At 40.7% G+C, this 13,794-nt stretch overlaps 1 protein-coding gene across 1 annotated transcript in view; it reads right to left on the bottom strand.

Moving 5' to 3' along the window:
* LOC122807260 (plexin-A1-like) overlaps window positions 1-13,794 on the bottom strand; it is a 2,134,283-nt gene that overhangs the window by 241,713 nt on the left and 1,878,776 nt on the right. The window contains exon 20 of the mRNA XM_044078363.1: window positions 1,148-1,382. Within this exon, the coding sequence (XP_043934298.1) occupies window positions 1,148-1,382 (235 nt within the window). The remainder of the gene's footprint in view (window positions 1-1,147; window positions 1,383-13,794) is intronic.

The raw sequence follows: 13,794 nt of genomic DNA, 5'->3' as shown, positions 1-13,794 counted from the left end.
GGATGCCAGTCTGCTCGAGGTGAGGGATCCAGCACTGCTTCAGTCTCTCTCACATGGCTGACTAAGTTTCCAACAGACCATGGGAGTATGCAAATACTGAAATATATATTCAAATTACTATTTAGATGTGTGGAAGCAATTTGATGTATAATGGTTCCATGTTTCACAAACAGCCTTACAGTTTCCAGTTGTATTCCCAAGACTATTGCATTTTAATTTCCTCCTTCAAATTCAAGTGAAAGCTATTCCAAATAATTACAGCCCCTGCTCATGGGATGCTAAAAGGAACTCATAGCCAAAAAACATTTGTTCTAGAATGGAATATATGGTGTTATGAAAATGGGAGTGTCATATCTTGCAACCTCATTATTCAAACCATGACAAGGCTTACAATAAAAGCACAGAGTCATTACAAAATAAGAAGTGCAGGCAGTATATCATAAAATGCATTTAGGTGCTTAAACTGATGTGTAGAATAAATGTGCTACACTGCCCAGGTCTGCATCATCTGTCTTGTTATAACAACTGCCTAAGCGTGTCGGAGCTTACAATGACAGGCTGCTATGGCAACAGTATGTCCAACAAAGTGGTCAAAAAAGCAAAAATTCTTAAAGAGATTTGCATGAACAAGTCTCTGCATGTTTTATTTTACTGTAAAAATAAAAATAGATGACCATCAGGAGTTAAGCACATTAACCCATCTTGACTTAACCTGCTAGACATGGAGACTGCTCAGGCTTCTTTGATGAAGTCAGTTGAGGATATTTGTTAAAACAACTTCACAAATTGTTACCCCTTGTATACAAACCTACTGTACCATTCACAGCAAGCGTCTCTTCAGTGTGGATTGTAGAGAATTTATCCAATTCTAATGCAATAAATCATGTGGCTGCAAAGCAGTACACTGCAAATAAAGGCATACAGATATTTCCCCCAGCAAGCAACAACATGTGGTCTCCTGCTAGGTAAACATGGTAATATACATGAATAAAAGTTAGCCTAGAACAACTATTTTACTGAATGCATTCACGAGCATCACTTCTTAGTTTCATCCTCTCTCTAATTATCTTGTGGTCAACCTCATCTGTATGGCTATTTAGTGGCAGCATCCACCTTATAGGACCATGAACTGAGCACAAGACCTTACCCTCTTTGCACTCCAGCGCCACCCTTGACTCCAAGTTGTCCATCTGAAGCTGGAGTCGCTTTAATGTTCGGTCGGCATCTCTTGACTTTTGTTTGTAAGCGATGAGAACAGCAATGATAATAAGCAGAAGCAGACCCCCACCTCCTCCAATCCCAATGATGGCTGGTAGTGTCAAGAGACTGTCTGAGTAGATCTGCAGCATTCCTGGCGAGTAGCTAAAACCGCCAACTATGACCTAAAAGAAAGGATTAGAAAAACAAAGAAACAAAAGAAAAAGATGAAAAAAAACAGCAAAACAGACATTACACCAGAACAAGAAACTGCAACAAGTCAGAAAGAAAAAAAAAAAGACAAAAATCATCAAGTTTACCAGAAAATGCATTACCATATGACAGAGTCACAGACACTGTCTCTGTACCCCAAACTCCGTTCTTGATCTAGACTTGTGAACATAATGACAACCTTCTGAAGACTAACTGCCACAACAGCATTGAATAGCAAAACTGGGGGTCCAAGATACCATGGGAGTGTGTAGATTTAAAAAAAGAAAAAAAACTCACTCACTATTTAGAGTACCCCCTTGTGGGGAAGGGGCTTTGTGTAATTCGACAGATCACCTTGCAGGTTCTGTCTATTAGTATTTCCAGGACTATCACATTTTAATTATTTCCTTCAAATTCAAGTGAAAGTTATTCATCACAAAGTGATTTAAATGCCTGCAGCCTATACAATGTTACTATGTGGCACTTCATAACATGGTATTATTATTTATTTTGTCTGAGACAGTGGATAACAGAAAGGATGTTCTTCTCTGATGCCAGAAGATGAGAAAGCCATGGTTTCCATTCCCACAACATCAGTCAATTATTTCCATTACATTCTTTTGATAATCTCTCTGTTTTCTCAGTGTCAGTGTTGTACTGCTGTCAGTAACGAGGTCAGCCAGCTCACCCACTCTGTAAACAAATTGCAAGTTTATTTGTCTTTTCGGCTTTTCCTGGTTAGGGGTCGGCACAGCGGAACTCCGGTCCGCTAATGATTGGCAGCCGATTTTTATGGTGCCGAGTTGCCAGCCCGACTCCCAACCTTCAACGAAGGTATGCCCATTCACGCACATGTCTTTCAGAGGCCACTCGACCATGGGGAGGACATGCAGACTCCACACAGAAGGCACTCCAGCCAAGAATCTAACAGGAGAACCTCTTGCTGTGAGGCAACAACGCTACCGCTGTACCACCGCAGCTTCAACTGCAACTAATGAAACAAATTGAATGGTTTACAAAAAAATGTTCAGAAACTGTTTATAAACTACCACTTGCAACACAGATCTGTTTTTATGGTTTCAGGAGTCAACTAGTAAATATAATGCACAACTTCTGAATTAAGCACTGGGTACCATTTAGAGAGTTATACATTTTAAATGCTGTAAGGTGGTGAGGACAACAATACAAGTCTTTTGAGTACAAAATATAAACCAGACTATATATACACCACCCTAAATTAAACAGATATTTATCCACAGCCAGCATCCATTACCAAACATTTTAATATTCCACAGTAACAGATAAAAAAATTTTCAAGGCAGCACTTTGGATTTACATAGCTGCATGTTACATCAGGAAGCTCAGAAGATCTGAATGCATTAAGCTTGATGGTGGTATACAAATATTCTATCCATCTGCCTTTGGACAATCGTATCACTAGTTCAGGACAATCGTATCACTAGTTCAGTCACTGTTACATCACTGAATGTATCCTGTAGGCAACCGATGTTAAACATTACTTTATGATGATACTATGCTGTGAGGCAGGACATGCATTCCGCATGCTACTGATGCAGCTCCTTCAACCAATGCCAGAAGAAAGATTATGTGCACTTCATATCAAGTCCTGAGCTCTCATAACCTAGCAGCAACAAAACCTATTCAGATGCTACAAGCAAAAGATTACTTATCACTTAGGGAGGAAAAGCAATAGTTTTGACAGTTTTACAGCAAATCTTTTCAGAAAAAGAATATACAAATTGATTTTCAGCTTCTGGCAAAAAGTCAATCAACTCAGGCAAACAAAAGTCAAATCATTAAATCCTTATTTCAGAACAGAATCACTATGGATAGTGCAAACAGAAAATGCTTTCTGTGATGAAAAAGTTATTTAAACTAACAGCTCACTGCAACTGATGTATAAACGTTGTCAAAATGCCGGTGCATCACACTGCTAGGCATATATGAAGGACTCAAAATTTAACCAACCGGGCCCAGCATTAACATGGGGGGAGACAAAAATCAGAACATGATTGCATATAATCCCCAAGGTTCAAACAGATCATCACTGACAGTGTTAAATGGACAACACTGCACCGCCCAATAGCAGGGCAGCAATAATCTTCAGTTCAGATACATGGTACAACTGTGCTGAGCCATAGCTCATGACTGGCTCATTATCATGTCTCTAAATTGAGCACTGCAAAATTAGAATTAACCATGCTAGCACCCCCCCCCCCACCTTGCCCATGGAACAAGGCTGCAGTGGAACCTTCTAACATGCGTGCGCACACACACACACACACACACACACACACACACACACACACACACAGACAGAGACAGACAGACACACACACACACACACACACACACACACACACACACACACACACGCACACACACACCTATGCACATTCACACATACAGCTGCAGATACATGCAATGATGGAGAGGCCTGTAAACTCAAACACACTCCAGGAACTCCTACAGACTGGAATCTTACTGGAGCATGGTAAAAACTGCAGAAACCTGTCTAACCAGTTGACAACTGGAGATAGGATGCATATTAAAAGGAAACAATCTGAAAGATCAATAGTCAGAGGCTCTAGAGCAGGAATTAATGCCAGACTGAAAAGAAATCCACACAGGCCTGCACTTCCTTCTCTGGCAAATGTACGCTCACCGGACAGCAAGATGGGACTACTTAAGAATGGGTTTTTCCACACAATCTAATGTAAGAAATATTTAGGTTCATACTAGGCTATCTGCCCTAGGGCATTTATAAGCCTAGCCAGAGTGTGTTTGGCTTTCACCACCCATTTTAAATTAATTTTGCTATGCCCTTTTTCGAGGTTAGTATACTGTGCCTCTGTCTAACAGTGACACAGAAGTGATACCTGGGGTAAACCTACAATCTCCCATCCACAAATCAAGATTCCTCTTGAAGAGAGTCAATGAGGGACTCTGCCTAACCTGGACTGGGATTTTGTTCCAGAGTGAAGGGAGCCTCTGGTTTATGAATCTGTCCCTCCAGCATGTCCTATTTATTTCAGTGCTGAGGTTCAAGTCTCTCGAGCGTGTAGCTCGATGGGATTTGGATTTTCTGAGGTGCAGCATGTCCATTAATTCCGGGTTGGACATGTCTTTATACATCAGGCACAGATCGCCTCTGAGCAGGCGGTATGCCATTTGTTTACTTGTGTTCACTAAAACTTGGCTGAACTCCAATATAAATATACGTGGCGAGAATGTCATTACTTCATGCTGACAGAAATTAGTCTCTCTGGTAATTCTCGTGGAGGGGGTGTTTGTGTGCATATAATTGCAGGTGATTTAAATTAAGCTGACTTGAAATCCATATTACCCCACTACCATCAACATGTGGACTTTACAACAAGGAGGGGAGAACACTCTGGATAAGGTGTACACAAAAGTAAAACTGGCCTACAAAGCAGTACCTTATCCACATCTGGGCAACTTAGACCATCTGGTCATCATGCTGCTTCCTGCATGCACATCAATGCTGAAAAGGGGCGAACCTACAACCAAGCAAGTAAGGATATAGCCTGAGGGAGCAGTCATGGCACTACAGAACTGCTTTGAAGGAACTGGCAGGTGTTTAGAGAGGCAGCTGTAAATAACCACCATACTGACCTGGAGGAGTATATGGAACCTGTAATGGCCTATACTTCAAAATGTGTTGATAACATTAACGGTCAACAAACGACTCACCATGTGTGCTAATCAGAAACCCTGGCTATCTGGTTAAGTATATGATCTCCTAAATGCATGAAATGCTGCATTTAAATCAAAAAAACAAGGATGCCCTAAGAGGGGCCAGACCAAATCTAAGTAGAGTTATAAAGGAAGTTAACAGGACCTACAAATGTAAAATTCAGGGACACTTCTCTGACCAAAGAACTCCAGATGTCTCTGGCAAGACATACAAGCCATAACCAACTACAGGCCTGCGTCCTCCCCATATGATGACAATACAGAATTTCTGAACAAACTAAACACCTACTTCAGCAGAAGTAGGTGTTTAGTCAAAACACTGTACCAAATAAGCTCCCTATTGGACAGGGTGAGGAGGTGCTACATCTAAGAACATTTGATGTTCTGAGGACCCTGAGGTGAGTTAACCTAAGAAAAGCAGCTGGTCCTGATAATATTATGGGATGGGATCTAAGAAACTGTGCTACCCAACAGTCCACTGTACTAACAGATATATTCAACACATCCCTGCAACTAGTCATTGTACCCAGTTGCTTCACAAATACGACAATCATTCCCTTACCCAAGAAATCACAACAGACAAACCTAAATGATTACCGGCCAGTTGCTCTTATATCAACAGTAATGAAGTGTTTTGAGTGGTTGATCAAGAACCATATCTCTTCAAGTCTACCTGCAACACTGGATACATTACAGTTTGCTTATAGATCTAACCACTGCACAGCTGATGCAATAGCTATAGCATTTCATGAATCATTGGCACATCTAGAGAACAAGAATTGCTATGTCAGAACGCTGTTCATCGATTTTAGTTCCGTCTTTAACACTGCCATTCCCCAGAATCTGATATCGAAGCTGATCAAGCTGGGCATCAACACTCCCCTATGTAACTGGATACTGGACTTTCTCATCAACAGACCCCAAAAAGTATGTGTGGAAAATGGAGCATCTGATAGGCTGGTGAGACAGCAACAACCTTGCCTAAAGTGTAAGCAAGATGAAAGAATTAATAGTGGACTTCAGGAGGACTCAGGAGATACACCAACCTCTGGAAGTTAAGGGGGTGGCAGTGGAAAGAGTCAAAAACACTAAGTTCCTGGGGGTACACATTTCAGATGACCTATCCTGATCGACTCACATTACCCACACAGTGAAGAAGGCACAGCAAAAGTCTGACCTTCCTACTGAAACTGAAAAAGGCAAACATGTCTTAATCTATCCTCAAAGCCTTCTACAGAGGGACCATCGAGAGCATTCGATCAAATAACATCATAGTTTGGTATGGTAACTGCAAAGCATCTGATCGCAACACTCTCCTGATGGAAGTGAGGACAGCAGAAAAAGTCAATGGTTCCTTGCTCCCATCCACGGAAAATCTGCATGAGACTAGTTGTGTGGGAAGGGCTAGGAAGATAATCAACGATCCCACTCACCCTGCCCATGGCATAGTTTCATAGTATAGTATTAGGCTATCTGCCCTGGGGTATTTGTAAGCCTAGCCATAGTGATGTGGCATTTGCCACCCCATGAAATGGTACAAAAATGTACAGAATAAATTTAGAATACTGTGTCTAGTAGTGACACAATGAAGGTCCCCTTATATAATAGAATTAGTTTACTGTGCCCCTGTCTAGCAGTGACACAGATCTGACCCCTGGGGTAAACTTACGATCTCCCATCCATTCATCAAGATTTCTCTTGAAGAGAGTCAGTGAGGGGCTCTGCCTAATACGAACTGGGATCTTGTTCCAAAGCATGGGAAGCCTCTGGGTTATGAATCTATCCCTCCAGCATGTCCTATTCATACTTGTGCCGAGGTTTAAGTCTTTAGCACTCGTGGTCCTGATGGACTTGGATTTTTTGAGGTGGAGCATGTCCATCAGATCCTGATTGGACATGGCCTTGTACGTCAGGCAGAGATCACCTCTGAGCAGGCGGTATGATACTGAATAGAGCTGAAGTTTCTTTAGTCTGGCAGAATAAGACATATGTTGGAGACCCTTGATCCTCTTGGTAAGGTAATTTTGTGGTCTCTCCAGCTGTTGCAAATGCCGGGTGAGGTACATACCAAATGGGGCATTGTACTCAATCATGGGTCTGATGAGGGAGGAATATAGGGGTACAATGACATCCTTGGATCTGGATGCGAATCCCTTCATGATGAGGTGTGCAAGGTAGAATGTTTTTCTAACCACTTTGGCAACGTGGGTATCAAATGAGAGGTCGCTGTCGACTTGGGTCCCTAGGTCTCTGATTACTTTTTCAGTACTCAGTGGGTTGCTGTCTATGTGATAATTTGTGGGTACTTTGTTTTTCCCAAAGGGGATGACTATACATTTTTTGGCATTTATTTTAAGGCCGTGACTCCGGCACCAGTTGTCCGTTTCTGTGAGGCCTTTTTGTAGGATGTGTGTGTCTGCTGGTGTATCGACTATGGCGCCTAGTTTGCAGTCATCTGCAAATTTTGTCAGCCACAGCCCTCCTGTGTTTGCTTTAACATCTGAGAAATAAATGCCGAACAAGAGGTACTTCCGCCTTTCCTCAGGCAGGTAGTATCACAGCTTACACTGCAAAACATCTAGACTGAACAGGAGCTTCTTTCCCTCTGTTCATAAGGCTGCCGGACCTGAATGCCAGGCATGACCGAGAATAATCAGATCAATATGCCACTTGCTGTGAAGTATCATCTATAATATTCACTCTGGCAAATTGCTTCAATAACTGGTACAGTTAGCCTGATTTCTTATGCTATTACAACAATTGGTGAAGTGCAACAGTCTTATAACTGATTAAGTGCAATATTCTTAAGTAATCACAATGTGAAGTCATAGTCTTTGCAATACCTACTAGCACAATATTGTCTATTGTCTTCCTGTCCAATTGTGGTAATTTATTGTGTTGTTCATATTTTAATTACTACTGTCTGTGCATTAGTCTTACCGTCATTCAAACTGTGTTCATTGTTATGTCTTGCACGGGGAACAAAGTATTTCCTTTCAGCTTGCACTGCTGTGTACATCTGATCAACAGTAAAGTTTACTTTGACTTTGAAATATACCCCTACAAATAGACACACACACATGACTTTGCAGTGCTCATCTGAAACAGTGCTAACAAGCCTTAATCCTTCCACTGAAATGAATGGGTGCACACCATACACTTTTTTCAATGTTGTACTCCAAATAGCACATTATGGCTACACTGTGACTCGCATTACTATGCTATTCAGATACCAGCGACATTTCCTGCAAGATTTTAATAGTAATAATTTAACATTAGCTATGGCCCCTGGACTGCCTCACTTGCAACGTCTTCACCAGCAAGACCACTGTCCTTGTTACAGCCATACGGATCACTCAGGTGTAATTCACTGTTAAAACCTCCACAGGGCAGGTTAGCCTAACAGGTTGTGCCTTTCTGATTTCCAGGGGAAATGTGAAGGGGGAAAAAAAACAAGCACCAGAACTATCAAACCCAAAAGTATTAAATAATGGCAGACATTTTTTCAGACTTAATATCCTTCAGAAAATACATAATAATTCAAAACCTATTATAGCAACTAAATTTATAGGAACAATTTTAATTTTTTTTTTTTAAGAAAAAATGCTCCTATAAACTTAGTTGCTAGAATAACATGCTTTGAATTATTATGTATTTTCTGAAGGATATTAAGTCTGAAAATGTCTGGCATTATTTAGTTACTTCAAACCTGAATAACTTGCTAGAAAACCACAAACTGTATGAGGAACAGACAAAAATATGAGGCAAAAATCTGGACAGTTGAGAGGTATGATTACATACATAACAACTGTTAGCAGGGCACTATTTATATTAAGAAATTGCTTTCTGTTTTTAATAAACAGAATAAGAGGTGGAAAACCACAAACCTGTTTGTGATTTGAAAAAGAAAGGACAATATTAAGCAGTTATGCTGTCACTTTCAGGCAGAGTTAGGGTCACAGCTTTGAAAATACCTGCAGCTAAAATATATATATATATATATATATATATATATATATATATATATATATATATATATATATATATATATATATATATATATATATATATACATATACACACACACACACACACACACACAAGTCTGAGATCATTTAATGATGCAGAATGCACAAACACCATTATGTAAGCAGCCTGTGCAACCAATGACCAGTAACAGACACTGACTGAAACAGACAACTAGAAGTGAAATCAAACGTTCTGCAGAAGTAGCAATAGAAATGCAGCATCCATCTAGGACGCATCAGCATAAATCTTTGTAAGAAGTCGCAGGACAGCATGTTGATAGAGGAAGTCACATCTAAAAGAAGAAATTATTGGATGTGCAAGAAAGCCTGAGATGTATAGTATTTCAAATCAGAGGACTCAGTTGAACTGTCAAGGTCTGAACATCTTTGCACTGAGCCAGAAGGTAGATGTCAAAAGACAATTCAAATTCACATTACTTTGTCTTTGAAATGGAAGTTATCTGTTTTCACAATGCAAAACAAAGAAAATTAAGCAACTGGAAATAAAGAGAAGTTAATAAGATGTCCGTGAGACAAGCAGCGTCTTTGCATAAGGTGATGTGCCCTAACAGAGATACCAGACACCTGCGTGAACTGTGCACTATCTGCCAAGTTGCTAGATGTTTTGAGGAACTGGACATCTGAGAACTTAAGATTTTCCAAATGCTCCTCCGGGGTACATACATTACTTCTGAATGCTGTCCATTAAAAGTGGTGGAAATTGCAATAAATGAATACTAAAGCTGGCTTTGTTGTAGGACAAACTTGTTGAGACATCTGTGTCAGCCTCACCTCCCTGAAGAAATGTGAGAGAATATTGTACAAACCAATAAAAGTATCTATTGATCGGAGGCACTTCAACTTGCTGCTGGTACAATAAAATTAGTCATACAAATCTTTGTATAAGAGTAAAAATATAGGTGAATCTGCTGCACTCTACCTAGCAATAAACATGCGTGATCTGCTTGCCTTCTATGCTGACGGTTTTACTTGGGGAGGGAGCATTTAAAGTCCTTTGAAATATCTGACTCCACACCTAAATTTTTTTTTCCCCAGGTTGGATGGGAGGAACATGACAGTTTCTGATGCGGTGACACAGAGCTTTCTGTGCTGATTCCATGCTATTACATATATACATAGATACACAAAGAAACATGCACACTCACAAGAAAACTATGTTAATGCCTTTATCCTGTCCCTACAGATCACCTTACGGCCATACTTTGGGGCAGATTAACTGAAACAAAAGTTGCTCATCTGAGGGCAAAAAAAAAAAAAAAGGTCAAATCCTTTAGGTTTCCAGACGAAGCAGAGCTGATGTAATGACTGTCACCTGAAATCTGGCATCCAGCATACATCATGCCACTGTAGTGAACAGTCACAAAGTAAACAAAGGGGTGCAGAAACTGAAATTAGAACACTGCATCACCTGGGGAAGATCTCTATTTAAAACCAGTACAGAGTAATGCATCAAATATTGAGGTGACTTATATGGGCGCATTACCCACCATGAATCACTGTCCATCAATGAACAGTTAAAGTCCACTAAACCTTCTTCAGAGAAGACTAAACCTGGAGATGAGATGCAGAAAAGTAAAAATACTGATCCAGATGAAAATATCCATCACATTTTCAGGTCAGTAGCTATTAGGAAACAGCAAAGAGCTGACTGTTTAGGCAAGAAGAGTTTTATTTATTTGTTCATTTTACTGTTTTTTACTTTGCTGAAAACATTAAAACTGGGGGAATGGAATGGATTAAAAAGTGTTTGCATGTGTGTGGAGGGTGTTCTTAATTACTTCTGGGAAAAGTTATTTTTACCACCCTTTGATATATTTTCTTTCTCTTTCAGCAAATGGCCCTGTGGAATATGAGGGGTGCGGAAAGATGAAGGGAGAGAGACCAAACCCTTTTGGATGAAGAGTATCCTCTGTTTGGATAACTTTCAGTTTGCTGTGTTCTCTCAGCACAACTGTTTTTGCACTTATTTACTTCTGTGGATTCAGACCAACACTAAAAACACCTGCTAAATGTTTACAAAGAATATGGTTTCTTTGTCAGGAAATTTTTGTACCAGTGCTGACATTTCTGCACTCATACAGAGATTCAAACACAAGTGATGTTAATCACTGCTGTATGTTCACATTCTTTAACTCACCATTAAATCATATACCCTACTCATGGGAGACTTTACCCTCTACAGAGTGGGAAACACACATTGTCTTATACTTGCAGGCACAACTCCTCCTGGATTTTAACACACATACCCTTGACTAGATACTGTGCACACCTACCAGAGGTTCAAACATAGTGGACCTAGTACTCACCAGTATGGGAGAGTGCTGCACCCCCCCCCCCATGTCACATCCTCACTAGTGAGGTCAGACCACGAACCTGTCTCCTTTGAAATAAAAATCAACTCTACAACCCCAGCAAACCTTGTAACAGTTAGGAACTATTCCAAAGCAAACTACATCCTACTAAGTGATAGTTTGTCAAAATTCAATACCCCTTCCAACAGAATTCACATCAACCTATGCAGAATTGTTCACACAGACACTGTACAACCATGTAAATGGCTGTATAGGGGCTGCTGTACCAACAAGAAGCAATCCCAAAACAAACTCTAAAAAAACCCACACTGGTGGAATCATAACCGTAATAGTATATACAACAAAAAGAAAAAAGTCATGGCTAAAATTAGGAACGGCAACTGCCACAATGACAGGAGCTCTTTAATTAAACTAGACAGGAACCTAAGAGGACTGAGTTCAACAAGAGCAATTACGAGTTCAAGATAGCCTCACAGGCTAATGAGAGCCACAGGGCTTCCACTGCTATGTCTGAATCCTCAAAGGTAGCAAGCACAAGTGTGTCGAACTTGTGGTCAATGGTGCCACCTTCACTGAGCACAGCAGCAGAGCAAATCTGCTGGCCAACAAATTCAACTCAAACTTCACCTCTCACTCCACCCCCTTCCCATGAAAAACCTATAGTATAACCTCCATCAAAATATTAACAAGGAGCAGGTCATGCAGGTGCACACTAAGGCCAAAAACACAGTCCCAGTGGTCCCCTCCAATATCCTGGGAATGCATCCTAAATAGGTTGGAAACATGACCTATCAGGACCACTTGAGTCATTTTTAACTATAGCCTCAAAATAAGCTATCACAAGAATGTAGAACTCCAATAACTATCCCACTTCACAAGGATGGACCATCAACTGACCATAGAAAATACAAACCTATTAGTCTGACTTGGCTAATATGCAAAACCATGGAACAAATTAGCATGGCAATGATCAACAAAGACATATGCAACCTTCAGACACTGGATCGAGCCCAACTTGGCTTTATCAAGGTTATGCCTACTCAACCTGATGGGCTTCTTTGAAGGTTACCAAGGCAATGGATGAGGGGAAAGTGGTGCATACCACCTACCTAGAACTGGCTAAGGAATTTGACGTAATAGCCCACCTGGGTACAGTTAATAAACTCACTGAACTGGGCATAAACCCCTACATAACTCACTGGATTGCCAGCTGGCTCACAGACAGGATCCAAGTAATTAGGACTGGTAATACCACCTCCACTAAGAATCCAGCCACCAGCAGGGTTAACTCAAGGTTCCATGCTGTGACTGCTCCTATTTGGCATCTACTTCTCAGAGGTAAATGCTAATGTCAAGGGCCTTTGGCTGATGAAGTTCCTAGATGACTACTTATTGGAAGCTGTTATCGATTCTCCCCATGATGCAAACATCCTACAATAGAGTTTAATACAGACAAATGACTTATGCCAAAGTCATGGACTAAAACTCAATGCTAAGAAATGCATTACAGTGTTTTTTACGAAAATTGTCACCCAAGCTAATTACATTATCAATAAGTCATCTCTAAGTGTAGACCCAGTAGTCAAGGATCTGGAAATATATGTAGACAGTAATTTGGGCTTTACACCAACATTTGGTCAAAGCAGTAAGAAAGTTATTCTATGTTGCTCAACACATAAGGGCATGGCATTCAGGTCCAAGGAAGTCATAACGCCACTTTATTCAGCCCATATCAGACCCACTCCTAATGAGACATATACAGCAATTGGAACTCCCATAGAGGTCCCTTACCAGGAGGATCAAGGGTATAATCACACTGCCCGGTACTCTCTATACTCTGCCTCTTACACATTACTAAGAGGCAATCTATGCCTGGCATACAAGGCATGCTCAGATGTAGCGCTGATGACCCTTTTGCACATCTGCAAAACTAACAGAATCAGACCCACTGGATCCAAAGAGTTAAATTTTGCTTGTTACATAAGAAAGACATGTCAGAGAAGCATATGCCTCTCAGAGGATCCACATGCCCTGGAATTGGCTCCCCATCCATGGGAGGCAGACTCCATCCCAAATCCTATTTAAGCAAAACCAAGAGCAATGGAGAGGAAATCAGAAATTCACCCAAGGTCTGGTCCCCATATCTCTGATAGACAGAGGCAGACAGTAATGCTCAAACTAACATACCCCCACAGATACACTCATAACCTTTAGAAACTTCCTAACATACCCCCTCCTAATAAACACCTATGATACACAAACACAACTGGGTTGGATTGCATGAC

Source organism: Protopterus annectens, chromosome 7.part0 (assembly GCF_019279795.1).
Source record: "Protopterus annectens isolate FY-2018-M chromosome 7.part0, PAN1.0, whole genome shotgun sequence".
NCBI lineage: Eukaryota > Metazoa > Chordata > Ceratodontiformes > Protopteridae > Protopterus > Protopterus annectens.
This window is presented reverse-complemented; position numbering and strand designations above follow the sequence as displayed.